The sequence below is a fragment of the Bufo bufo genome, chromosome 9, assembly GCF_905171765.1.
Source record: "Bufo bufo chromosome 9, aBufBuf1.1, whole genome shotgun sequence".
Lineage (NCBI taxonomy): Eukaryota > Metazoa > Chordata > Amphibia > Anura > Bufonidae > Bufo > Bufo bufo.
This window is the reverse complement of record NC_053397.1, coordinates 23,756,258-23,782,032: the sequence shown is the minus strand read 5'-3', so window position 1 is coordinate 23,782,032 and position 25,775 is coordinate 23,756,258. Positions and strand designations below refer to the sequence as shown.

The window sequence follows — 25,775 nt, the reverse complement described above, 5'->3', positions numbered from 1 at the left end:
AAGTCTGGAATATAAATGTCTAAAAATTTTACGCATTTGGATTCCGTGAGGGGTATGGTGAGTTCATGTGAGATTTTATTTTTTGACACAAGTTAGTGGAATATGAGACTTTGTAAGAAAAAAAAATAATAATTTCCGCTAACTTGGGCCAAAAAAATGTCTGAATGGAGCCTTACAGGGGGGTGATCATGACAGGGGGGTGATCAATGACAGGGGGGTGATCAATGACAGGGGGGTGATCAGGGAGTCTATATGGGGTGATCACCCCCTGTAAGGCTCCATTCAGATGTCGTATGTGTTTTGCGGATCCGATCCATGTATCAGTGGATCCGTAAAAATCATACGGACATCTGAATGCAGCCTTACAGGGGGGTCATCAATGACAGGGGGGTGATCAATGACAGGGGGGTGATCAGGGAGTCTATATGGGGTGATCACCCCCCTGTCATTGATCACCCCCCCTATAAGGCTCCATTCAGATGTCCGTATGATTTTTACGGATCCGATCCATGTATCAGGGGATCCGTAAAAATCCTACGGACATCTGAATGCAGCCTTACAGGGGGGTGATCAATGACAGGGGGGTGATCAGGGAGTCTATATGGGGTGATCACCTCCGTCATTGATCACTCCCCTGTAAGGCTCCATTCAGACGTCCGTATGTGGTTTTGCGGATCCGATCCATCTATCAGTGGATCCGTAAAATTCATACGGACGTCTGAACGGAGCCTTACAGGGGGGTGATCAATGACAGGGGGGTGATCAGGGAGTCTATATGGGGTGATCACCTCCGTCATTGATCACTCCCCTGTAAGGCTCCATTCAGACGTCCGTATGTGTTTTGCGGATCCGATCCATCTATCAGTGGATCCGTAAAATTCATACGGACATCTGATGGAGCCTTACAGGGGGGTTGATGAATGACAGGGGGGTGAATGAATGACAGGGGGGTGATCAGGGAGTCTATATAGGGTGATCAGGGGGTGATCAAGGGTGAATAAGGGGTTAATAAGTGACAGGGGGGGGGGGTGTAGTGTAGTGGTGCTTGGTGCACATATTACTGAGCTACCTGTGTCCTCTGGTGGTCGATCCAAACAAAGGGGACCACCAGAGGACCAGGTAGCAGGTATATTAGACGCTGTTATCATAACAGCGTCTAATATACCTGTTAGGGGTTAAAAAAATCACATCTCCAGCCTGCCAGCGAACGATCGCCGCTGGCAGGCTGGAGATCCACTCGCTTACCTTCCGAACCTGTGAACGCGCGCGCGCGTTCACAGGAAATCTCGCGTCTCGCGAGATGAAGCGTAGATGTGTGACTGTGCGCAGGGCTGCCACCTCCGGAACGCGAATCTGCGTTAGGCGGTCCGGAGGTGGTTAATTGCCCAGCTAGTAATATAAGTAAATATCCGCAGAGACATGCCACCCTCCTTTTTAAGACGTGTCAGGTTTAATATAGATAATTTTGGTCTATTCACACCCCATATAAAGGGTGACATCAAGGAAGTAAGTCTCTGAAAGAAAGCTTTTGGGACTATATATGGGGCATGCTGCAGAATATACAAACATTTTGCCAGAATAATCCGTTTTATCAAATTAATCCTCCCTGACACTGATAGCGGTAATCCCTGCCATACCATTCTATGAGAGGTTGGATATTTAGTGTATGAAAGGAGGTGGCATCTTTTGTTATGTGTATACCCAAATATTTATAACTAGTCACAATAGGTAACTCTCCATGGGGAAATGAATCTTCTAACTTGTATAGAGGGCATAAGGTCGATTTGGACCAGTTTATCTTTAGTTCTGAATACTGGCTAAATACTTCAATTATGGTAATTGCTCTAGGAAGTGTGGTTTCCGTTTTTTGACATGAAGAGCACCATGTCATCAGCATATAAGCCGACCCTGTCCTCTTGCTCTCCTATTTGGACTCCATGAAATTGCGAATCCGCCCTGATCGCATAGCTAGTGGCTCTATAGCCAGAGCGAACAGCAATGGTGACAGAGGGCATCCCTGTCGTGTACCTCGTCCCAAGCTGAAACTATCCGACATCAACCCATTCACTAATATGCCCGCCTTGGGATGTTTGTATAGCATTTCTATCCATTGTATAAAATTAGGACCAAATCCAAATCTTTTAAGAACCTGAAACAGGTAGGGCCACTCAACAGTCGAACGCCTTTGCTGTGTTCAAAGACGCCAGAGCCCATTTCTCCCATTTCTGTATTCCTATCTGGGTCACAACCTGCACCCTCCTGATATTCTCAGTGGTGGACCTACCTGGTAAAAATCCAGATTGATCCGGATGCACCAAGGTGTTAGCCACTCTCCCAAGCCGTATGGCCAATATCTTTGCTATGATCTTATAGTCGATGTTTAATAAAGATATCGGTCGATATGACCCACACTCGTCTGGCTCTTTACCCGGTTTTAGAAGGACCACTATGGTTGCATCATACAATGATGGTGGTAAACATCTTTTTTGAAATGCATCCTTGTACATACCTATCAGTAATGGGTTGATGTGGGCAGCATATTTGGTATATACTTCTAGAGGTAGTCCATCGGGACCGGGAGATTTACCCCTAGCTGTGCTATAGTTTCCTCTAACTCCAGGGTATTTATAGGAGCCTCCAAACTTTCTACTGCCTCCTGTGCTAAAGTAGGAAATTCCAAATCCTCAAGATATTGTATTACGTCATCCACCCCATAATTCACTTTGGTCTCATATAGGTCTCTATAGTACTCTTGGAATCTACCCGCTATATTCTCCGGATCCGACAATATCTGGCCATCTAATGCTTTGATGCGCAATACTGTTGGGGACGCCTGGTTCTGTTTGACTATGTGAGCGAGTAATTTGCTGGATTGGTTGCCCAGTTCAAAGTACGTTTGTTTAACAAAGAACATTTTCCTTTGAGCCTTTTCTTTAAGTAGGTTTAGATATGGACTTCCCGTTGTTAACCAAGACTCTCTATTTAAATCATTGGGATCAGCAATATACGTTGCTTCTAGTCTAGAGCATTCCGCTGCCAGTCTTTCCTCCTGTCTAGCTGCTGACTTTTTAATGAATGATAAAGTAGATCTAAGGCAACCCCTAAAATATGCCTTCATAGTTTCCCATAACAATGCATAATCTGTAACCTCTTTGTGCCCTTCCAAAAAACCTTAAATTGATCAGGAATGCGATCAGACGGTCCAAACAGGGACAACCAAAAAGGGTTAATCCGCGCTGAGCGTCTGATCGCATCCCCTCCCAGCCTCAACGCTAGTTGTATCGGCGCACGGTCAGAAATACCCCTTGGTCCATACTCTATATTATAGGGAGCACATAGTTGAGTTACCCAAGGCATAATCTATTCGTGATAGCGTATTATGACTAGTTGAGTGACATGAGTATTGTCTGCTGTCAGGATATTTAAGGCGCCACATATCCATCCATCCTACCTCCTCCAATAATGCAGCTAATGACGTCTTATTATTAGGTCGGTTGTCAGTAGCCTCCGCCGTGTGGTGTCTGTCTAGATTCTTGTCTAAGGTCATATTAAAGTCCCCAAGACTCACTATACGGGCTGACGCATATGAGGCTGCAAAACTCACTGCCTGCTGAACAATCTGTAAGGAGAAAGGCGGTGGAATGTATATACCTAGTACAACATATAGTATGCAGTTGATGTACGCTGCTATGAACACATATCTCCCAGCTGAATCTATCTGACATGCCTCCATTTCCCACCTAAGGGATTTGTGCACCATGAGAGACACTCCCCTTGACATATTAGTATAACATGAGTGTTGTGCCCATTGGACCCAGGGCTTTTGGATACGTCCAGTATTTTCTGCTGTTAAATGGGTTTCCTGCAGACAGAGAATATGTGGGTTGAATCTTCTGACTGCAGAAAAAACCATAGTGCGTTTCCTGGCTGTACCCAGTCCCCTGACGTTCCAGGACATTATACGTATTTCCGACATTTCAGTCTAATGTATAGGACCTTATTTACCTCCTGCCTCTCTCCCATCACCTTATCCTCTCCAATACAGCACATAACATATAACATTTGAACCATCAGGCGTACCCTGATATATACTGCGAGTGCCTGCATGGTGAAACCTTAAACCATTTACAACACTCTTGACATTTAAAGACAGAATACCTCGTTTTTTTGTGTGGCACTTCAAATGAACGGGGTGTGCGTATGGTAATTTACCAGTAGCACCGTATATCTTGTACCTTATATATAAGAAAACTGTGACTTAACTAGGGACTCAATCCCCAACTTCTAATGGGATCCAGGCCCGGGTCCCGGGTGTTTAGTCCAGCGGGGATCTCTTGTCAATCTAAATATCTCCTCAGTTACTAGATAATACCTATAACATGTGAGATTTTTATCCTATCTTGTCTAACTTCCCTCTAATCCCACTTTTCTTTCCTTAACCGACTATGGACATAATCAATTTATCTCTTGTGAGATCTAGTAAGGGCAGGAGCAAATATAACACCAAAACTTTCAAGAGATCAGATACTGCTGGTCCCGAGTCCAAGTCCTTAGACCCCTTTTCCATGCCGTAAGCTGTGTATGACTATACAGGCTGTCATCTTGGAGGTCTAGCATTCCTCCCTCTTCCATCCAGCCAGTTAGTGGCCTCTTCAGAGTTATTGAAAAACCGGCTCACACCCCCATCCACTACTCTTCATCGGTCCGGGTACACCATGGAGTAGGGTAGATTCTTCTCACGAAGTCTCCTCTTCACCGTGCTGAATGTCGCCCTGCGTTTCTGCAGCTCGGACGAAAAATCCGGGAAGATCATGATGTTGCTGTTATCGTGTTTTAGCTCCTGTTTGTTGCGTGCCATCTGTAGCACATGATCTCTGTCCATAGAGTTTAGTAATCTTGCGAGTAGAGCTCTTGGAGGGGCCCCCGGTGGAAGGGGTTTGGCGGGAACGCAATGTGCACGTTCTATGACAAAAGCCGATGAAAATGTTGCCTCTGGAAAGGAGTTGCGGAGCCAGGTAGTGACAAACGCACATGGGTTGTTGCCCTCTGCTTTTTCAGGCATCTCGATTATCCGCAAGTTATTGCGTCTCGTGCGATTTTCATAGTCGTCACATTTCTGTTGCCAAAAATTAACCTTCTGCTCCAGCTCTTGTAGTTTTGTGGGAAGTGGTTGCAAGCGGTCTTCCACGTCTGAGATCCTATTTTCTGTCTTTTTTACACGGTCACGTATGGCCTGCATGTCATGGCGGAGTAGGCCTATATCCACCTTCAATTCCTCCAGCTTACCCACCATCGATTTGCGGCAGGTGGCTATCGCTTGCAGCAGATGCTCAGTGACCTGTTTTAGAGATGGTTCAGTGGCTGCCTGTTCCGCTCCTTCAAGTGTAGGATCTTCCTTTGTCCCATCTAACGATGGCGAACGAGAGTCCGCGCCATCTTGGTCTTCCACGCGGGTAAACTCTCGGAGCCGGTCAGCGGCCGACTGCGCTCTATTCCGGGACATGTTTGTGTTGCGGGTCTTTCCCGACCTCCTGCCTGTTTTGGATGTAATTTTTCCGGCAAATAATGTCAGGATTAGTTAGAAGTTAGGGTATTGGGTCGGAGCTCCACTACATGCGACCGCTCATATCAGCTTCCGGCCACGCCCCCAAATAATAGCATTCTTAATATAGAATGCTTAGTAAAATGTTGCTTGAGGGGTTAAAATATAAAAAAATTAAACTCTCCTCATCCCCATGTTCGTGCAGCCGGGCATCGTCTTCTTTCTTCTTCTTTCAGGACCTGCAAAAGGATCTTTAAGGATCCTTCTATCTTCATTCAGCAGGACCTGTGCTGACGTCACCGCGCTCACCACGTGGTGAGCGCAATTACATCATCAAAGGTCCTTTTGCAGGTCCTAAAAGAAGAAGAAAAAAGACATGCCGGGTGCGCGAACAAGAGGATGGGGTGAGTTAATTTAATTTTATTTTTTTTAACCCCTCAAGCCACATTTTAGTAAGCATTCTGTATTAAGAATGCTATATTTTCCCCTTATAACCATGTTATAAGGGAAAATAATACAGTGAATAGACTTTAATGGGTTCCGGGGTTGCTCATCCCTATCATCTCCTAGCAACCATGCGTGAAAATCACACCACATCCACACTTGCTTGCGGATGCTTGCGATTTTCACGCAGACCCATTTATTTCTATGGGGCCTGCATTGCGTGAAAAAAAGAATATACAGTACAAAGAAAAACGAGTGGCCATCATTACTTTAAGAAATTAAGGTCAGTCAGTCAGCCGAAAAATTGGGAAAACTTTGAAAATAAGGGCTATTTGACCATGAAGGAGAGTGATGGGGTGCTGCGCCAGATGACCTGGCCTCCACAGGACCTGAACCCAATCGAGATGGTTTGGGGTGAGCTGGACCGCAGAGTGAAGGCAAAAGGGCCAACAAGTGCTAAGCATCTCTGGGAACTCCTTCAAGACTGTTGGAAGACCATTTCAGGGGACTACCTCTTGAAGCTCATCAAGAGAATGCCAAGAGTGTGCAAAGCAGTAATCAAAGCAAAAGGTGGCTACTTTGAAGAACCTAGAATATGACATATTTTCAGTTGTTTCACACTTGTTTGTTATGTATATAATTCCACATGTGTTAATTCATAGTTTTGATGCCTTCATAGTCATGAAAATAAAGAAAACTCTTTGAATTAGAAGGTGTGTCCAAACTTTTGGTCTGTACTGTAGAACATGCTGCGATTTTCACGCAACGCACAAGTGATGCGTGAAAATCACCGCTCATCTGAACAGCCCTATTGAAGTGAATGGGTCCGGATTCAGTGCAGGTCCAATGCGTTCACCTCAAGCATTGCACCCACGCGGAAAACTCGCCCATGTGAAAGGGGCCTAAACATTTAAATCAATGTATGCTTGTGCGTGTTCTCCATGCTGACATGTGAATAAGCCCTTGCAGGTGGCACATGGTGACGTGTACAGATTTTTTTTAGGCCGCGCTGAATCCACGTTGTGGAACAGCACAGGATTAGCAGAGAACAGCTGAGCGGCGGATAATGATGCAGATTTCTAATATAGTCCGGGCGCAGCGTTTAAGTGTTAAATCCAGCAGGACTTACAGAAAGCAGCATAAAGGCGAGGGGGCCGGGGTCAACACATGTGCTAATGTGGCACATCGGACATCATGAGGCTCTGATGCTCGGCCTCTCACCCGGGGTCACTGACATTACACATTTTTTTGGGTTCAGTTATTCTTTATTAAATCCATAAATTCCAATTAGGGTTCATGCGCACCGCTGTATTTGCGGCACAGGGCCCATTTCCTCTTTGTGCCATGAACAGGGCACCATTCCTGACATTTTTGCATACTTACCAACGTTTATGTTGGTAAAATAGGGGCATCCAAAACCCTGCCCCTGGGAATGCCCAGACTCTGCCTGAAAACGTCCACTTATGGGCGATATTATTGTTAGCCCTGCCCATTTTCAGCCTGTAGTGTTTTGTGGTCCGCAATTGCAATTTGCGATCCGCACACGACTGCCGCTATGATAGAAAATGCCTATTCTTGTCCGTAAATGCGGACAAGAATAGGAAATGCTCTATCTTTTTTGTGGGGCCGCGGAACGGACCACCCTGCGGAGCGGAACACCCATTGAAATAAATGGGTCTGCACCATACGGTTGTGTGAATGAGCCCTTATAGGGACACCAGAGCTGCCATTTGTAATATGTAGACCCATATGTAAGCCCCTCACTCTTCTCCCATCACCCGTCTTGTAGCCCACCGTGTACATTTAATGGGCACATGGAGTAGGCGATTTTAGTCATATGTAGAACCCTATAAAGGGGGACATAAGGGTAATAATAGGATTTTTCTATACAACTGACCATTTTTATCACAACTGTCTAATAGTTGACTCTATTGACAGCCCATAGCAGCCAAACCAACCAGAGCTCAGCTTTCATTACTTAAAACTGCTCTGGCAAAATGTAAGCTGAGCTCTAATGTTGTTATTGGCAACAAAGGAGTCTTAGGGGCAGATTTATAAAACTGAAAGAGAAACTGTCTGTTTCCCATAGCAACCATACACAGGGCAGCTTTCATTTTCCAGCAGCATAATATGAATTGAAAGCTGCCCTGTGATTGGTTGCTATGGGAAACAGTTTTATAAATCTGGCTGTCTTTTTGCAACCAATAAGAACTCAGCTTTCATTTTGCCAGAGCAGTCTAAGTAATGAAAGCTGAGCTCTGATTGGTTTTTCTTTTAGACAGTTTCAGAATTCTCCCGCTTTGTGTTAGTTTTGATAAATGAGGCCCAATGGGGAGATTTATCAAAACTGGTTGTAAATAAAACTGGCTTAGTTGCTCGTATCAACCAATCAGATTCCACCTTGAATTTTCCAAAGGAGCTCTGATAAATCAAATGTTACACCAGTTTTGATAAATCTCCCTCAATATCTTTCATGCAGCTGGTGGCAGAATGAAGTAGTTCACTTTTTAAGGCCTCATGCCACGCGACCGTTGTTGTGTTCCGTTCCGCAAAATGGGGTTCCCTTGTTCCGTCATCCGTTTCCGTTTTTGTTTCGTGTGTCTTCCTTTATTTTTGGAGGATCACCAGACATAAAGGAATGTAAAAAAAAGTATAAGACAGGTTTGCCATGCAAATGATAGGAATAAAACGGACGCGGATGACAATCTTGTGTGCCTCCGCGTGTTTTAGCGGTCCCATTGACTTGAATATTAGAGGGTATATCGATAGGTTTACTCACACTTCCTCCCTCATTTTCACCTATTTTTTTTAATTATTTCAAATGTTACAATGATGCTGGTTGCCATTGGAAACAGTCGACGTAAACTTGTCAGACACACCCCTAACAGCTTATCTGAGCCACTTGATCAATGCTCACTTAAAGGGCTCTTTACACTGCCCAATGCAAATTACATGGTCTCCATATTGACAGCAGCACATCCCCCGTTTACATGGGTCGATGTACCGCCAACAATCACGATTTTTCGGGCCCCTACAAAGATACTATCAAGGGATATACAAGCTTTTGCAACTTTTTTTTTTCTAATCCTAAGCAGCCCCTTTTAGGCTGGGTTCACACTTGAGCGTTTTACAGCGCGTTCAAACGCGCTGTAAAACGCTCAACACATGAAAACCAATGCTTCCCTATGGCCCTGGTTCTCACTTGAGCGTTTTACAGCGCGTTTGAACGCGCTGAAAAACGCCCTACGCTCAAACAAGTTTTTGAGCTTCTTTGGGGCGTTTGGACGCGCGTCTGTGGCCATAGAACACTGCAGTCAATCACACAAACGCGCGTCAAACGCGCGTTTACTATTGCAAAAAACGCGCATAAAAACGCGCAACAAAAACGCGCGTTAAACGCGCATATCAAATACGCTCAAGTCTGAACCCAGCCTAAGGCTCTATTCACACGTCCGTGATGTGTTGCGGACCCGCAAATTGCGGGTCCGCAACACACCAGCCCGTCACCCCCATTGAAATGCCTATTCTTGTCCGCAAGCTGCGGACAAGAATAGGACATGCTCTATCTTTTTGCGGAGCTGCGTACCCAAAATCGGGGGCGCGCTCCGCAATTGCGGCTGCAGACAGCACACTGTGTGCTGTCCGCATCCATTCCGTCCCCATAGAGAATGAATGGGTCCGCACACTTTCCGCAAAATTGCGGAAAGGATGCGGACCCATTTTGCGGACGTGTGAATGGAGCCTTAGGCTCAATTCACACCTGAGCGTTCTGAAAGGAGCGCTCTGTATGCGCGATTGTACGGACGTTTACAAGCGCGCATACAGAGACAAGTGTGCACACAGTGTCGCGCGTTCCCGAAAGTCTATGTACGGGAACGCGCGACAAGCGCCCAAAAAAACGCTCCTGTACTTGTGTGAGCGTCGGGCGTTTTACAGCGCGATCGTACGCGCTGTAAAACGCCCAGGTGAGAACCATTCCCATAGGGAAGCATTGGTTTCTCCTTGTTGAGCTGTAAAACGCTCAGGTGTGAATTGAGCCTAAATGTTCCTGTCTGATATTGATCATATGTCGCATAGTAAGGTCACCATACACCTTATTATTACTGGCTCCTCAGGCCACTTTTGACCGGGCGCCATGATAAGAAATAGGAGCGGGCACCTGTTTTGAAAACACACGATGCCCTCTCCCACGGGATTTACCCTGATATTGGACACTGGCACAGTTAAAGGCACAGACCTTCTGTGGGATTTGAGTAGGATTAGAATTATGATGCAGTGAAGGGTAAGATGGGGCCAGGAACTTTAAGACCTAAGGAATCACAGCTTGTCTAGAGTTCTGGGAACTAGATTTGGCTCTGGATCATAAAATATCTTTTGCTGTGAATACTTTGGTTGTTGAAATTTTTTATTAACATTATTAAATATAAATTATTTATCTTTTCAACCCCTTTATGACGCAGCCATTTTTCATTTTTGCGTTTTTTGTTTTTTTTTACTCCCAGCCTTCCTGGAGCCATAACTTTTTTTAATTTTTCCATTCACATAGCCATACGAGGGCTTGTTTTTAACGGGACAAGTTGCACTTTTTAAAGGCACCGTTTAATATTGCCTACAATGTAGTGCGAAGCTGGAAAAAAAAAAATTCCAAATGGGGTGGAATTAGAAAAAAACTTGCAACTCCGCCATAGTTTTATGTTTTTTTACTGTTAGGGCTCCTGCACACAAACGTATTTTCTTTCCACGTCCGTTTCGTTTTGTTTTTGTTTTTTTGCGGACCGTATGCAGAACCATACATTTCAATGGGTGCGCCAAAAAAACGGAAGTTACTCTGTGTGCATTCTGTTTCCGTATGTCCATATTTCCATTCCGCAAAAAGTCAAGAACATGTCCTATTATTGTCCACATTACGAACAAGGATAGTACTGTTCTATTAGGGGCCAGCTGTTCCGTTCCGCAAAATGTGCAATGCGCACCGACGTCATCCGTATTTTTTGCGGATCCGTTTTTGCAAACGCAAAATACATACGGTCGTGTGCATGAGCCCTTACTTTCATTTTCCAGGTTAGTATGATTACAGCGATGACACTTTTGTATATTTTTTTCTTGTGTTTTAAACGCAAAAAAAAAATAAAAACACTTTGAAAAACATTTACCTGTTTTTAGCTTTTTATCACCATATTCTGACCCCCATAACTTTTTTTTTTTTTTTACAATTTCGGGGCTATGTGAGGGCTAATTTTTTGTTGGGGGATCCAATTTTATGTAAATGAAGCATAATCATTGTAACTTTCTAACATGCCCTGCCTGTTTTCTGGCCAGGACAAGCCAAATTCGGGACTGTTGGCGACTATGCTATGCAACGGTTGTCCACTTTATCTCGTGAGAGGTGTCTCCAATAGCAGACACTTCACTCCCATGACATCCTTGTACTCTGAGAAGGCACCTGGCATCTAATGGTATTTTCCATTTTACAAGGAGTCCACGCTGTATTATCAGAACGAAGTGTGTGAACGTCAGGGATGAGGATCATGTACGGAAATATGTCAGGATTACAAGGTGGCGGACAGCTCTTCTCAGTGACAGTCACGGATCCGGGATATAGTGATACGCTGAGCTTTATAACAACATCTGTGGAGTCATGGAGATGAAGACAGGGAACAACATTTTATGGGGATCTGGAAACAGCAAATTTAGCGAAATATAGGGTTAAAATTCTATATTTTTATGCTTTTTTCCCCCTCTCCATACAGGACTCTCATTTATAGCCCAGGGTGAATGGCAGCTACAAACAATTTGGTAGATTTATCAAATCTGCTACGCCAGTTTTGTAGTGTAAAAATGTCTCATGTGATGTCGCGCGCAACATTTTGTGCATTTTTTCCCCCGCGACGTTTGACAAGCATCGACCACTTTCATAGGTGAAGCGAAAATTTGGATCAGGATTACAGATTAGAACAATTGTATGTCTCATTGAGGATGTGTGAGTTTTTTTCAAAAAGTCACAAAAAAGTTTCTCAACACCAGGGAACTTACTTTCACTGGCAGTGGCAAAAAACACATCATACTTGCACCAAATTTAAAAAAAACGGTCGCCATTCCCATCATAAATTTGGCGCAAGTGAACAAAGCAACTCCAGTCTAAAAAATAGCCTCAGACACACCTACAATGATAAATTCCCCTCCAATGTCTCTCCCTCTGGAGGACCTGGGATATCTCTGGATAAGGCCTCATGCGTTGTTGGGTTCCGTTTTCCGTGATTTTCTGCGGACCCATTGACTTTCAATGGGTCCGTTGAAAACTCGGATAATGCACCGTTTGTCATCCGTGTCCGTGATCTGTGTTTCCAGTCCGTCAAAAAAATAGGACCTGTCCTATTTTTTTCACGGACAACGGTTCAAGTCAATAGGTCCGTGAAAAACCACGGATGCACACAAGATTGTCATCCGCGTCCGTGATCCGTGTCCGTTTTTTTTCAATCATTTTAAAGGCAAACTTGACTTAGAATTTTTTTTCACTTTTCATGTCCGTGGATCCTCCAAAATCAAGGAAGACCCACGGAAAAAAAAAACGGACACGGATCACGGAACTACGGAACCCGTTTTTGCGGACCACAAAAAAAAACCGGTCGTGTGCATGAGGCCTTACACATGCAGTCCATTGATTTCAGTTGGAACTGTGTAATGTTTCATTTCTCCTGGGGGGGCACTGCAGGGGAATGGAACACTTGCTGTTCAGATCTTCCACAGATTATAGCCCATCCTGAGGGGTCATTCACACGACCGTGGTTTGGTTCCGCATCCGAGGCGCATTTTTTTTTGCAGCTCAGGTGCGGACCCATTCACTTAAATGGGTGCCGCAAAAGATGCGGACAGTACTCCGTGTGCTGTCCGCATCCGTTTGCTCCGTTTCGTGGCCCCGCAAAAAATTATAGGTCATGTCGTATTCTAGTCCGTTTTGTGGACAAGAATAGGCATTTCTATAATGGGCCGTCCATTCCGTTCTGCAAATTGCAGAAGGCACATGGGCGGCATCCGTTTTTGCGGATCCGCAATTTACAGACCGCAAAACACGGCACGTTCGTGTGAACGAGCCCTTACCCCTATTCCCCTGAGGTCAGCTGGGGACCCTTTAAGGAAATGCAATTGTGTGAAGCAGGTGACTCCTCTGCTCATGAGTTATTGTACATACCTACCTATTAGGTTCTTTTATGGCGAAGCTGGATGAAAACCCACATGATCGCCATTACTGTTCCCACATAGGTTGTCAGTTGTCACACAGATTTTCCAAACTCCTGGATCCCAACTTATGCAGCTATTAAAGGAGAATATAAATTATTCCATAACAAAATGTATTACTATTTGACTATCTGGGGTATATAGGTGGCCTCTTGTGTGAGCTCTCTGCTTAATATATTAGTTACCCCCCAACTTTTCTAAAAACAGATAAACTAAGAAGCAGCTGAAAAAAAATTTCTAACGGGAGCGGACGATTGTTTTTTTCATTTTTTTTATTTGAATACAATTTATTCCCCCACATTGGGCGTGCATACAGGATGCCTTGTACATATGTAGTCTAACACTAGGTGGCAGTATATCCTCACACACACACAATAGCAGGTTTTACAAATTGCGGCCCACAATGCGCGGGCCCCGTCCGTGTGGCCTGCGCAGACAGATGCAGACCCATTCAACTTGAATGGGTCCGTGATCCATCTGTAAAAATAGAACAAGTTTGAATTGGTTCACATCCGATCCATCTGTAAAAATAGAACAAGTTTGAATTGGTTCACATCCGTGATGCAGAGCACAAGCGGCCGGTGCCCGTACATTGCGGACCTGCTGTTTGCGGGCTGCAATATGGGCACTGGCCAACAACGGTGGCGTGCATGAGCTCTTGGGCTCCTTTCGCACGAGCGAGTTTTCCACGTGGGTGCAGTTCGTGAAATGAATCCTGACCCATTCATTTCTATGGGTCCGTGCACATGAGCGTTATTTTTCGCGCATCATTTCTGCATTCATGAAAAATCGCTGCATGTTCTATAGGCTACATTCATACGTCCGTACTACGTACGACGTACGCATAATGCGGATCCGCAAAAAATACGGATGACGTCTGTGTGACATCCGTTTATTTTGCGGATCCATTGTAACAATGCCTATCCTTGTCTGCAAAACGGACAAGAATAGGACATGCTCTATATTTTTGTGCGGGGCTACGGAACGGACATACAGATGTGAACAGCACACGAGTCTTGTCCGCATTTTTTGCGGACCCATTGAAATGAATGGGTCCTCATCCAATCCGCCCAAAAAAAAAACGGACACAGAAACAAAATACTTTCGTGCGAATGTAACCATATTCTGCGTTTTTCACGCAGCCCAGGCCCCATAGAAGTGAATCGAGCTTCATCCAGGTGCGATGCGTTTTTTACTGATGTTGTTTGTAAACCAGTTCAGTTTTTTCTTTTCACATGTGTGCAAAACGCATCAAAACTGATTGCACCCGCTTGGAAAAAAAACTGAAACACTGAACGCAATTGCAGACAAAACTGACTGAACTTGCTTGCGAAATGCGAATTTCACTGAAGGCCTCCTGACACAATCCGTATGGTTCGTGTGAATGCCCTGTGGTTTGACTCCTTTTGCTTCTGGTCACAGAACGAATCGGACCTGCTCAGCAGAGTACTAGAGGATCACCCCGTAGACCCAGGCTGTGCTACAATAATTGGCGCAGTTCCTTTCCTTTCTACATTTGCAAGTTGTACAGCTCCTGGTGTTATCCCTTGGGACAGCCGTGTCTGACTATACATTTCCCCTGCAGTAAAATGAATGGCTGACCATGTAATGCAAAGCTCAGGTGGGAACCCATCTTACCAGACATGCCAAATTTAGTGAGATCCGAGCTTGAAATATTCCGCCATGTCTAGAAATTGTGGCTAATCAACTGGTATCTGCTGTAGGGTCGGCATTTCAGGCCACCATTACCATTGTGAAGGCTGCCTTCCATTGGCTACAGTGGCTTCTGTACTGGCAGGGGCATCAAGAAGCCCCACCAGTGGCCAAAGATCACCCATCTTTTCCTCTCTCCTTGGCCTTACAATGCTCTGCCTTTTACTTTAGGCCTCATGCACATGCGGTCCAAAAACAGCAGATCCACCAAATATAGATAAAATCTGTATGCCGTCCGATTTTATTTTTGTGGACCCATTGACTTCTTTTTGTGGAATGGACATACGGATGCGGAAAGCACACGGGTGATCTATATGTCGTTCCGCAGAAAGATAGAACACGTCCTATACTTGCCTGCAAAATGCGGACCACAAACTCAATGGGTCCTCCAAAAATGCGGATGCAACATGGACGGTATCTGTATTTTTCAGATCCTCAATTTGCCCGAATTGGGCAAAAGACATACGGTCGTGTGAATGAGGCCTTATACAACAACCCCGTTATCCCCTGAACCTCAGCTTTGGGGTTCCTTTAACAATGAGGTTGAGCCCCCTCATCTGCTGGCCCCCCTATGTTTCATACTTGAGTGGCAAATAAGGCACAAATTAGGAATCTTGTGAGGCCCGACCAGTGCTACTGACTGAGCCCTCCTCTGCATCCTCTGCTGCCTGCTCTGTCTCACATTGGCATTCCCGTGTCACGGAGCCTTAATATTTGCAAGTCACGTAAAGTTTTTAAGGAGTTTATAGTTTATAGACCTTACATTATCACAAATATATGGAATATGTAGCCCCCAATATACCTGGCCCGGCGGAGACCTGACCACCAGCCCAGCGCTGGCTGTTTCAGTAGCTCCCATTGCCATGCATAGGAGCTTCGTCAGGCGCATACAGTGCTGATGATGGGTCCTTGTAAATTGACTTGCTGTATCATCAATCATAACCCGAATTGGGCAAAAAAATCTACCCCTTTAAAAGGACCCTTCTAGCCACCTATATGGCCACCACTATTATGATGGGGGTTTTCAGGACTCCCAGCTACAGTGGCGTAACTAGAGTTGTATGGGCCCCAGGGCAAACTTTGGATCGCCCCTTCCCCCCCACCTTCTCACCTGGCCCGGTCGCACCCGCTGTGACCGTGATCATTAAATCCCTGGTCTCTGGTAATAATATCTTACCATTGCCCCCAGTAATGTTCATTCCCCCAGTAATGTCCCTATAGTGCCCACAGATTTAACGGGGCCCGTCAGTGCCCTACTAGCAGTATTTACGTATGACTCTGGTGGGCGGAGCCTGACTGATGTTAGGCTACTTTCACACTAGCGTTAATGTTTTCCGGTATTGAGATCCGTCATAGGGTCTCTTTCAAATTTCTTTTTATTAAGCATAATAAATCGAAATATACACTTATAAACATAAAGGACAACATGTCCAAGGATCATAAAGCAGAGCATTTACATAGAAAAACTCGACAATGGCGCGCATATGAAGTACACATACATACAATACCTCATGTGAAAACCACGACAAATGATGTATGCACTTAGAAGGAAACAAGGGTGACCATGTTAATCTAAGAGGAATAGAGATTTTAAAACAAGTACTCCTAGGATTTACCCAACCACTTAGCCCAGATTGTCAGATACTTATCGTGTGACAATGTCTCCCAACTAGTCAGCTCCTCAAATCTACAGATCTCGTGCACCTTCTCCCTCCACATCTGCACCGTAGGAGGCTGAACCGAGAGCCACTTTAATGGGATTAAAAGTTTCGCAGCTGAGATAAGGTGTGATAATAGGGAGTGTTTGCTAAGGGGGCAATTGAGATCAGAAAAATTTAGAAGAACAGCTGTGGGTGTTAGGGCTGTACTGGCCGGACATATTTTCCTTATTTCGCTAGCCACATCATCCCAAAAAGGGCGGATATCCGGGCAGGACCACCAAACATGCAAAGCTGTACCTTTTCCCGTCAAACACCTCCAACAGTTCTCAGATGCCCCAGGGAACATTCTGCTTAATACATCCGGTGTGCGGTACCACCTTGTAACTATCTTGAACGCGTTCTCTTGTATGGATATGCAGCGGGAGAAACCATGAGAGTGGCTCAAGATCCTTTTCACATCACCATCTGAGAATTGCATATTAAGTTCAGATTCCCACTGGGTAATGTAATGAGGTCTACCCGAATCCCCCAGGTCCAGAGTCTTGTTATATATGTTTGAAAGTAATTTACTTCTAGGGCTAGGGGACTGGAGAACGGCATCATACCAAGATGGAATGTACTCCTCCTTAGGGGCAGTGTTCAAGTAGGCTACGCAAATTTTCCTGAAATGTAAGTAATGTAGGTGAGACCAATTGCACGCCCCGAAGGACTTTTTCAAGGACTCTAAGTCAGGGACCTTATCGCCCTTCAACACATCACCTACAGCAACGTTACCAAGGCCAGACCATATGTTAAGAACATCTACATAACCTGGGTTCAGATGATATGGAATTAGGCGGATTGGTGTGAAAGGGGTAAGTCCCCTTGGAAGCGACAGTAGAGACGCAAATTTCTTCCATTCCCTACAGATCCCAACAAATGAGGGGCTAGCTAGGTTGTCACCCCCTACCATAGAGGGCGAGGACTCCCAGAGTTTAATCAGTTCCCCAGGCTCCCACGAAATATTAGCTATCTGGCAGCCTAGTTTAGGAGAATGAGGGTTGAGAATTTCTGAATGGAGTCTCATCAGATTGGCCAAATAATAACTTCTGATGTCTGGGAGGCCAAACCCTCCCCTGGCAATAGGCTGGGACAAACGGCTGTATGAAAGTCTCGGCTTCAACCTCTTCCACACGAAGGAAGAAAGAAGTTTCTGGATCTGAGAAAGGTAGGAAGCTGGAAGGGAAATCGGAAGGGTTTGGAACAGATACAGTAGCTTAGGGAGGACGTACGTTTTTAAAAGGTTTTTCCTACCTATCCAGGACAGAAAGGGAATTTTGAGGTTCTCTAATTGTGCTTTAATGTCCGACAATAGGGGCAAATAGTTTGAATGGTACAGCTGACTAGGGGAGGGCGTTAAATTGACGCCCAGATATTTAATATGAGTTGTAGACCAGAGAAAGGGGTAAGAGGATGAAAGGCTAGATAAGGTCTTCCTAGGGAGATTAATGCCCATGGCTGAACATTTAGCCAAATTGACTTTGAAATTAGAGAGATGACCGAATTCGTCTAACAATCTCAAAACCTCTGGGAAAGCAGTGACCGGGTCCGACATTATAAGCAGCATATCATCTGCAAAGGCCGCCACACAGTGGCTAGTGGAGCCGACTTTTAACCCCTTAATAACGTTACTTTGCTTAATTTTTTGAACAAGGGCTTCTAGGCAGAGGATGAAGAGGGATGGGGACAATGGGCACCCCTGTCGAGTTCCGTTAGAGATGTCAAAATAAGGGGACAAAACACCATTAACCCTTACCCGGGCATGGGGAGCCGAGTACAGGGACAGCACAGCTCCCACGAATTTAGGATGGAAACCAAATCTGATGAGAGCAGCCTCCATAAAACCCCAATCTACCCTATCGAAGGCCTTTTCGGCATCGGTACTCAATAGAGCCAGACTACTTTTAGTTCGTAGAGCATGTTGGATTAGCATCTGAACACTAAATGTGCTGTCCCTGCACTCACGCCCACCCACGAAGCCGGACTGGTCAGAAGAGATTAGAGATTTCAAGAAGGGGGCTATTCTGTAAGCCAACAATTTGGCCCATAATTTTATGTCGGCCGTCATAGGGTCTCAATACTGGAAAAAAAACCACTTCCGTTTTGTCCCCATTCATTGTCAATGGGGACAAAACTGAACAGAACGGAGTGCGCCAAAATGCATTCTGTTCCGTTTTCATACCGGAGAGCAAACCGCAGCATGCTGCGGTTCACTTTCCGTCCTGGGATGCGGAGCAAGACGGATCCGTCATGAACCACAATAGAAAACGGATCCGTCCCCCATTGACTTTCAATAGAGTTCATGACGGATCCGTCTTGGCTATGTTAAAGATAATACAACCGGATCTGTTCATAACGGATGCAGACGGTTGTATTATCAGTAACGGAAGCGTTTTTTGCTGAACCCTGCCAGATCCAGTAAAAACACCAGTGTGAAAGTAGCCTTAGGCCGAGTTCACACGAACGTGTGTGACCTGTGCCCGTGCTGCGGCCCGCAATGCACGATCGCCGGCCGTAGGTCAGCCGAATCGGATCGCGGACCCATTCACTTCAATGGGTCCGCAAACCCGGAATTGCGGAAGGCCGCACGGAACGGGACCCCTCGGAAGCACTACGGAGTCCTATCTTTTTGCGGATCGCGGACCCATTAAAGTGAATGGGTCTGCGATCCGATTCGGCTGACCTACGGCCGGCGATCGTGCATTGCGGCCCGCAATTTGCGGGCCGCAGCACGGGCACAGGTCACACACGTTCGTGTGAACTCGGCCTTAGGCCTCATGCACACGACCGTTTTTTTTTTTTGCGGTCCGCAAAACGGATTTCCGTTGTTCCGTGATCTGTGACCGTTTTTTCTTCCGTGGGCCTTCCTTGATTTTTGGAGGATCCACGGACATGAAAAGTGAAAAAAAAAACTAAGTCAAGTTTGCATTGAAAATGATAGGAAAAACGGACACGGATCACAGACACGGATCACGGACACGGATCACAGACGCGGATGACTATCTTGTGTGCATCCGTGATTTTTCACGTACCCACTGACTTGAATGGGTCCGTGAACCGTTGTCCGTGAAAAAAATAGGACAGGTCATATTTTTTTCACGGACTGGAAAAACGGATCACGGACGCCAAACGGTGCATTTTTTTTCAAATTTACCACGGACCCATTGAAAGTCAATGGGTCCGCGAAAAAAAACGGAACAACGGCCGCGGATGCACACAACGGTCGTGTGCATGAGGCCTAAGTCAGGCTTCGTCCACCCGCTGGTGAATACTACTAGTAGGGCAGCGATGGGGCCTGATAGATTCCGGACCGACCGCATGTGATGCTGCTGTGATGAGCGCTGTGACGGGGCCCGGCACTGTCATTGTACTTCATGCCGTAAGTGCAGCGGGCCCGGTCGCGGTTGCACCCTCTGCGACCGAGATCATTACACCCCTGCACAGCTATGTCCCTGTAGCCCTTAATCCTCAGTCTTGTATAGATTCTATATTACCTTAGGAATTGCACACAGACAAACAATCCATCACATTTTTTTTATTATTGGACCCATACAAAAATCGGCTCCAGAAGTTTAAATGCAAAAAAAGGGAACATTTCCAAGGAAGGTGCTGTACAAAACAAATAAATACGGATTTCTCCTTTCATTTCTATACCCAGATATTCCAAATGACTAAGGACCAGCTTGATTCTCAAATCTAAAGACGAACAAACACAACCTTCCTCACACGTGAGGTCGAGGGAGGGATCTGCAAGCCTGTCTAGCAGAAAACTGGTTAATCCCCTGGAATATGGCCCGAAGGGACGGCGTTGCACGGGGGTGAGCGCAGGCACCTGTTTAAGCATGCCTTGCCCTGCGCTATGCCTGCTTTTGTCAGGCCGGCGTTGTGATGACTTTTGCATAGTAATAAAACATTTGTTCTAGACTTAGTAACCTTAAGTTTTTTTTTTTTAACATTTCTGGAAAAACCTGCAGCCCTTGTACACAAGTGAAGCCCCAGAGACCGCGATGAAATGTCAGTGTGGCATCCACATAGGCACCATATGGACAGGAAATCCGCAGCTGCTCTCCTCCTGCGCTTGGTTTACTTGCTGGAATGACAATGAATGGATTTCTATAGAAGAGCTGCCGACTGGAAGTGGACCGAAATGCGTTGGTTTACGGAAAAAAACACTCAATTTCAAGTTGCAGGGCTGGTTAAAAAAATCCTTCTTTGTGGTTCTGCTACATAACATGAGTCAAGTGATCAAGTGACTAAAAAGCCTGAGGTCAGATAGCGTTGATTGTATAGAAAAAAATTCCGGAGACCCGGAACTATGGACCACGGATGGGTGAAGCAGGAACTCCTGTGACATGGGGGCACTCAACACTACGTTAATCCTGTCCCTAGTTATACTTAACAGCGCCAATATAGTCCATGGGTTAGTTCTGGCATTACAGACCAGTTCCAATGAAGTGAATGGGACTGAATTGTAATACCGGACACAACCATGGCCAGCGGTGGCGCTGTTCCCGAAATATGAGCAGACAATTTTTTTTCTAAATCCTTGAAACTCCTTTGAGGAGCATTGATGCCGCTGCTATGGGGCTCCTGGGAAGACGGGGTCTGGCTCACCCCACTGTGTCCAGGGACAGAAAAGCAAAAAACAGAGCTATTGCAGCCAAATTCACTTCAATGGAGTCGAGCTGCAATACCAGACACAATCTGTGGACATTGCACTATTTCCGAAAAAACAGAATAAAACAAAAGCAGCGACGTTTTAAAGTGTAAACCCCCACGAATGTTGGGTTGACCCAAAATTAATCTATTAAAATTATGCCACAAACTACTTAAAAGTTAGGTTTTAGCTTAATCCACGGAAATGTAATAATAATGATAATGATAATTATTATTCCTACTCCATTTTGCTCAAGACCTGACAGATTTCTGGCCCCTGACATGCTTGCAGATCTCCACTAGAGACGATCGAATTTCATGTTATGAAATTCGTTCGCGCTTCGTCTGGTGGTAAAAGCAGAATTGCGTTATGGATTCCTTTACTACGGACCATAACGCAATTCTTTAGAGGCATTCCGTCATAACAGAAGTCTATGGGGCTGCATAACGGATCCATCCCATTTCCGTTATGGAGGAGAGGACTCTCCTGCACAACGGAAACAGGACGGATCCGTTTTTGCAGCTCATAGACTTCTATTAGGACGGAATGAATAAGGGAATGCCTCTAAAGGCGTTCCGTTATGCATTCCGTCATAGGATTGCGTTATGGTCCGTGGTAACGGAATCCATAACGCAATTCTGCTTTTACCACCAAACGAAGCGGGAACGAATTTCAAAATATGAAATTTGCTCATCTCTAATCTCCACCCGTACCATCCACGCACACAAAAATCCTCCTGTTCCACAACTGTTCCATTAAAAAATAATAAAAAGATATAAGTGACACCTGACCAGCAGATTACAACCATTAGGCATATATAGATATAAAAAAAACAAGATCCAATTGGTGATCATTTCTAAAAACCAAGCTGTACCATAAGAAATTATCATTCATTCATCGAGCTCTGTAAGCAAAGTATTAGGAGAATATATATATAAAAAAAACATACAATGCCGATAAAAAGTAGTCAAGAAAACCTATATACACATCTTCATATATACAGATTTTTAGGGTCGGTTTTTAACTTTTTGGAAGCATTGGATTTTATTTGAGACATGGCGTTGCCTTCTTGTTATAATCCTTCATATCAATGGTCCAATACTGACTGTAAAGTGTTATCCGTTCCGTTTTTGTGCTTTCCTCCTGCTGCAGTACACCATTTCAGCCACTAGTTGTCTTCACAGTTATCAAAAAAAAAAAGTTTACAAAAAAAAAAGTGCTATTAATAAGTTCCTTTATAAAACCAAGTGCTTGTTTTATAAGCCGGTAGACTGTGCCTTGTCAGTCGTAGAAAGTTGACTGGTTTTCCCGGCGGCATCCCAGTGCCGATACTCCAGCCGATCAGGCTATGGCGGATTTTGCAATATCGATGCTCTCACTGCAAGGCACATGAGGTGATAAGTGGAGGGTGGGGTAAAGTATGGTGAGTCAGTGGCTTCATACTAAGGTGCCGGGTTTGGAGTCTTCATGCCATAAGATGTCTTCGGTGTCCGGGAGAGGGCCATCACTTAGTGGGACGACGTCTGGGTTGTCCGTCTGGGGAGTATACGTGTGGAAAGTTCTATGGATAAGAATAAAAATAAATGTTAACAAAACATAGTTATGGATGAGGCGCTATACCATGTACTACAGAAGTACCCAAGGTCAGAGTAGGGTTCCTTGGGTCCACCAGAGGAAATTATTCTTGGGGTCCAACTCCCATATTATCCATAAAGTCTAACAGGATTTGATTCAAAGATATAGACCCTAATGGCAAGTTATTGGGTCCAAAGGCAGTTCCAATTTTTTTTAAATTTTTTTTTATCCTGGACCGGTGGAGCCCACTACGGTATCAGATCCTGGGCCCACCAGAGGATCTTCTGAAGCTGGAAGGACCTGTAGCATCTTCAGGCATTGTGAAAATGGGGTCACATCTCTAGTCGGACCCAAAACTCATTAGCATACAAAGAGTGGCAGGAAAAATGGTGGACAGGGTTTGAGTAAAGGGTTAGAGGAAAAATGGTGGACAGGGTTTGAGTAAAGGGTTAGAAAAAAAATGTCTGCTATCTTCGAGAAACAGCTCCACAATGGTCCATTGGCTGGGTCTGGCATTAAAGCTTCAATGAAGTGAATGGGGCTGAGCTACAATTAAAAAAAAAAATAACCTGTGGACAGGTGTGGTGCATTTTTTTTTTTAGAAAGAAAGCAGCCATGTTTTTCTAATCCTGGTCAACCCCTTTAAGAGCCAGGATGTGGATGTGGAGCCTGCATAACAGGGTAGGTGGAGAGGGGCACATGATGCCCAGATGGGCTCCATCTCCTTTTCTGTTGACAGGTGTTAACGTGGGCAGGTCTTCTGGGCTCAACATTTGCACACAAAGGAAGGGGTCCATCTTTCTTACAAGGGATGGGAGGAGGGAGGGGGTGTAAATGGAGCATTAGAGCTTCCTGTGCCTGAATAGGGGGTATGTGTAGAGGGAGGGGGGTCTCCATGCTACGAATTTGTAAGACAGGGTTGAACATAAGTAAACTGGCAGATAGTGGTGGAAGCATTCAACTACGGTATATGTATGTAGACACTGAGAAGATCACCATGACCCCGTCCTTCTGGTAGACTTACTGTTTCACCACAGGTTAATAGGGTTAACATCTTGGAATGACAGGAATCCTGCACCTCTAATGGGCTTTCTCCCATGTCTTCTAGACAAATTATTGACCTTACACCCAAAATGCGAAAGAAAAACACAGAACGATTGATGGAGAGAGGACCCTTTCAACACATTCCGGGTCTGTAGAAGTGGAGAATGTTAAACCGGTCAGCCCGCAATCCAGGACTCACCTGCTAGGCAGAGGCGTGCTGCTATAAGCAGTGGAGTAGCCAGCGTATGACGCGTGAGGTACGGTGTTTGGGTAAACCAGTGTGCTGCTGTGTGCCCACCGACTCCCTGCTGTGCTCGTGGAAGACACTGGAATATAGAGAAAACAAAAACCATGAAAAAAAGTTTTCTTAAAAATGAGTTGTTTTTTTTTTCTCTTGAACAGTAGAGAAGTGTCTGTCTATGAGATGTCCCAATAAACCAAAGTCCGATGGTGCTCTTGCTTTCAACTTCTGGAAACAATCCCGCTCTGGAACCACAATCCTAATGCTCACAGCTACAGCGCCCCTACAGGAAAACCAAGGTATAACCTCATAGCCTACCAAAACAAGACCTACCTACCGCGGTGGTTAAGCCCTGAAGTCAGGCACCCCATTAGGTCAATCTACTATGTTGTGATAAAAGGAAGGACTCCCCATAGCCAAGCACAGCAAGACTGCCCCAACTTACCGGATGAACAGGATGGAGGCCTGATGCTAGGAGATGAGGGAACTTGCATAGAAGCATAACAGAGGCTCCTCTGTGACCCCCGCTCAGATTCAACCATTCCGTGAGTGCCATCTTTACTGAACGCCGCCCTTTGGTACCATCCCCGTAAATGCTCGGCCACAATGGCCTTGTTAATGTTCTTGGTGATCTGCTGTGTAGTCTTTACAGGTTTCTTTTTCGGAAGCCTTAACGTTGCATATGCATTGAGAGGCACATACTGGTCGGCATCATACCTCATGTAATGGTCGTAGCCATAGTGCATGGACGATCGATACGAGGGGTTAACACTATACTGGCCCTCTGTATCGTTTTCATAGATGTAGCCGCCGTTGTAGTAGGGGTCGCTATCGTGATAGGCTGAATAGCCGGTGATGTAATAGCTGGAGGATGGTTGGTTCTGGGGGGTTTGATAAACGCCGTTTCGTGCGTCTTTGTGTGCCAGGTTTGGCATACTTCCAGAGTTTGCTGCAGAGAAGTTTTGCTTCTTGTGACGCCTTCTATCCCGGGGGCGATTGTCCAGGGTCTGGGTGGTATAAGAGTAGTTCTGTTTGGGCGGCGTGCTATAATACTCTGAGCTAGACTGGCTGGTGTAAGAAGAGCCATCATCCAGAACCTCTGTGCTGTTGCTTCTTTGACTCTTGGAGATGGAGAATGTTGTACTTCCATCTACAGAATCCACAATGAGAGGGGTGTGGGATTCTAAGCTTCCCCGCCGCTGACGGCCATTATGGCTTACTGCTTCATTCCTAGCAAATCAGAGACAGAACACAATTTAGTTTCAAAAACATTTGACGTATATTCAGTAAGGGAAAAATTCACACGTAGAAGAAATGCTAATTTTCTGTGCGGAGGTAAAATCCATGTCCTATTACAGTAGCAGGCTACTGGAGGACACTCTAACAAATCTCATCCACACAGTCTTCCCTATTGACTGTAATAGAAAAGTCAAAAATACGCAATAAAATTCCCTAGCAACCCCATTGCTGCGGATTTTTACTGCAGATTACCAGGGGATTTGCAGCAAAATCCATAAATGCTAAATTCTGCAGGAAAATCCACAGCCTCAGATCTAGACTCAAATCTCCAAAATCTGGTGCGGATTTGTTTTCAGGATTTCCCTGCAGATCGTTTGTGGATTA

The 25,775-nt window shown here is 45.2% G+C and overlaps 1 protein-coding gene across 2 annotated transcripts in view; it reads right to left on the bottom strand.

Annotated features, from left to right (window-relative positions):
* Window positions 1–20,587: 20,587 nt before the first annotated feature.
* FRMD4B (FERM domain containing 4B) overlaps window positions 20,588–25,775 on the bottom strand; it is a 224,655-nt gene continuing 219,467 nt past the window's right edge. For both annotated transcript variants that reach the window (XM_040406589.1, XM_040406588.1), the window contains exons 21-23: window positions 24,598–25,382; window positions 24,111–24,237; window positions 20,588–22,853 (exon numbers count right to left, since the gene is read on the bottom strand). In XM_040406589.1, the coding sequence (XP_040262523.1) occupies window positions 22,730–22,853; window positions 24,111–24,237; window positions 24,598–25,382 (1,036 nt within the window). In that variant the 3' untranslated portion in view covers window positions 20,588–22,729. The remainder of the gene's footprint in view (window positions 22,854–24,110; window positions 24,238–24,597; window positions 25,383–25,775) is intronic.